Consider the following 1,204-nt stretch of genomic DNA (forward strand, 5'->3'; position numbering starts at 1 on the left):
TGCTGCTGTATTCCGAAAGAATGACGATGAAAAGAGGAGGCGTACTACGGCCTACAGCTGCAGGTGCCTCGTCGCAGCAGCAGCAGCAGTGTGAGCTGCTGCAGCAGGAAGCACGCCCCGCCCGCGTGCCTGTGGTGGTACTGGGCGCTACACTTGGTGGGTTAGCAGCAGGCGTTGCCATTCGATCGAGAACAGGGCGAGCGGTGTGTGTGTTAGATATCGCGCACCAGCAGCAGCAGCAGCAGCAGCAGCAGCAGCAGCAGCAGGAGCAGCAGCAGGAGCAGCAACAGGAGGAGGAGGATGAAGGTCCCGTTCGTCTTTCTGCGCGGTGTATGGACGCTTTGCGGGCTATAAACCCAGAGCTGCATCGCTCAGTGCTTGCAGCAGCGCGAGCAGAGGAGGAGGCGTCATCGTTTGTATCATCATCTTCTCGCTGCAGCACGAAGGGGGAGGGCCCCACCTGTGTTTCTGCTGCTGCGCTCAAGCAGCTCTTACTGGAACACCTAACAAAAGGAATGGGGGGGGGGGCCTCTTACTGCTGGCGCTGCCAGCAGCTGCAGCGCGTATGGTGTACAGACACCCCGCAGCAAGAAGGAGAACAAAAAATATTTATAGGCTTTCAGGGTGGGGTCGTTATACAAACCAGCCTCCTCGTTGTCGCCTCCAACAAATTTCAAGTCCCCCAGCTACTTGAGATGCAGTGAGCTGCTGCTGCTGCTGCTCCTGCTGCTGCTGCTGCTGCTGTTGATGCTGCTGCTGCTGCTGCTGCTGGTGGTCTGCTGCGGTTATTCTTCATATCTACAGACCTGGATGTCGCGTTATTGCGGTTGCTGCTGTTCCTGCTGCTGCTGCTCCTGCTGCTGCTGCTGCTGCTCCTCCTCCTGCTGCTGCTCCTCCTTCTGCTGCTGCTGGTGCTGCTGCTGCAGAGAAGGGAGCGTGTTAGATAAGAGCGGGGGCCTAGAGGAGCTGCGGCTGCCGCTGGCTGGGGATCAGCCGAGCGAGCTGGAGATATCTCTCCTCGCTGAGGCAGAGCGCTGCTTAGCCTCCAACATGAGCTCCACCACCACCTCCTCGGTACACCGCAGCACACACTGCTGCTGCTGCTGCTGCTGCTGCTGCTCCTGCTGCTGCTGCTGCTGCTGTTGCTGCAGGGGTAGCTGTAGCTGTAGTTGTAGGAGGAGGAGGGGGAGGGGGAGGGGGGGGA

At 59.6% G+C, this 1,204-nt stretch overlaps 1 protein-coding gene across 1 annotated transcript in view; it reads left to right on the forward strand.

The window, feature by feature from the left end:
- Positions 1–20: 20 nt before the first annotated feature.
- The window catches only part of EMH_0026250 (uncharacterized protein), a gene marked incomplete at both ends in the record, with an annotated part of 3,611 nt that continues 2,427 nt past the window's right edge, over positions 21–1,204 (forward strand). The window contains 2 exons of the mRNA XM_013502591.1: positions 21–700; positions 927–1,074. Of these exons, the coding sequence (XP_013358045.1) occupies positions 21–700; positions 927–1,074 (828 nt within the window). The remainder of the gene's footprint in view (positions 701–926; positions 1,075–1,204) is intronic.

This window comes from Eimeria mitis, genomic scaffold (assembly GCF_000499745.2).
Source record: "Eimeria mitis Houghton genomic scaffold, Emh_scaff966, whole genome shotgun sequence".
Lineage (NCBI taxonomy): Eukaryota > Apicomplexa > Conoidasida > Eucoccidiorida > Eimeriidae > Eimeria > Eimeria mitis.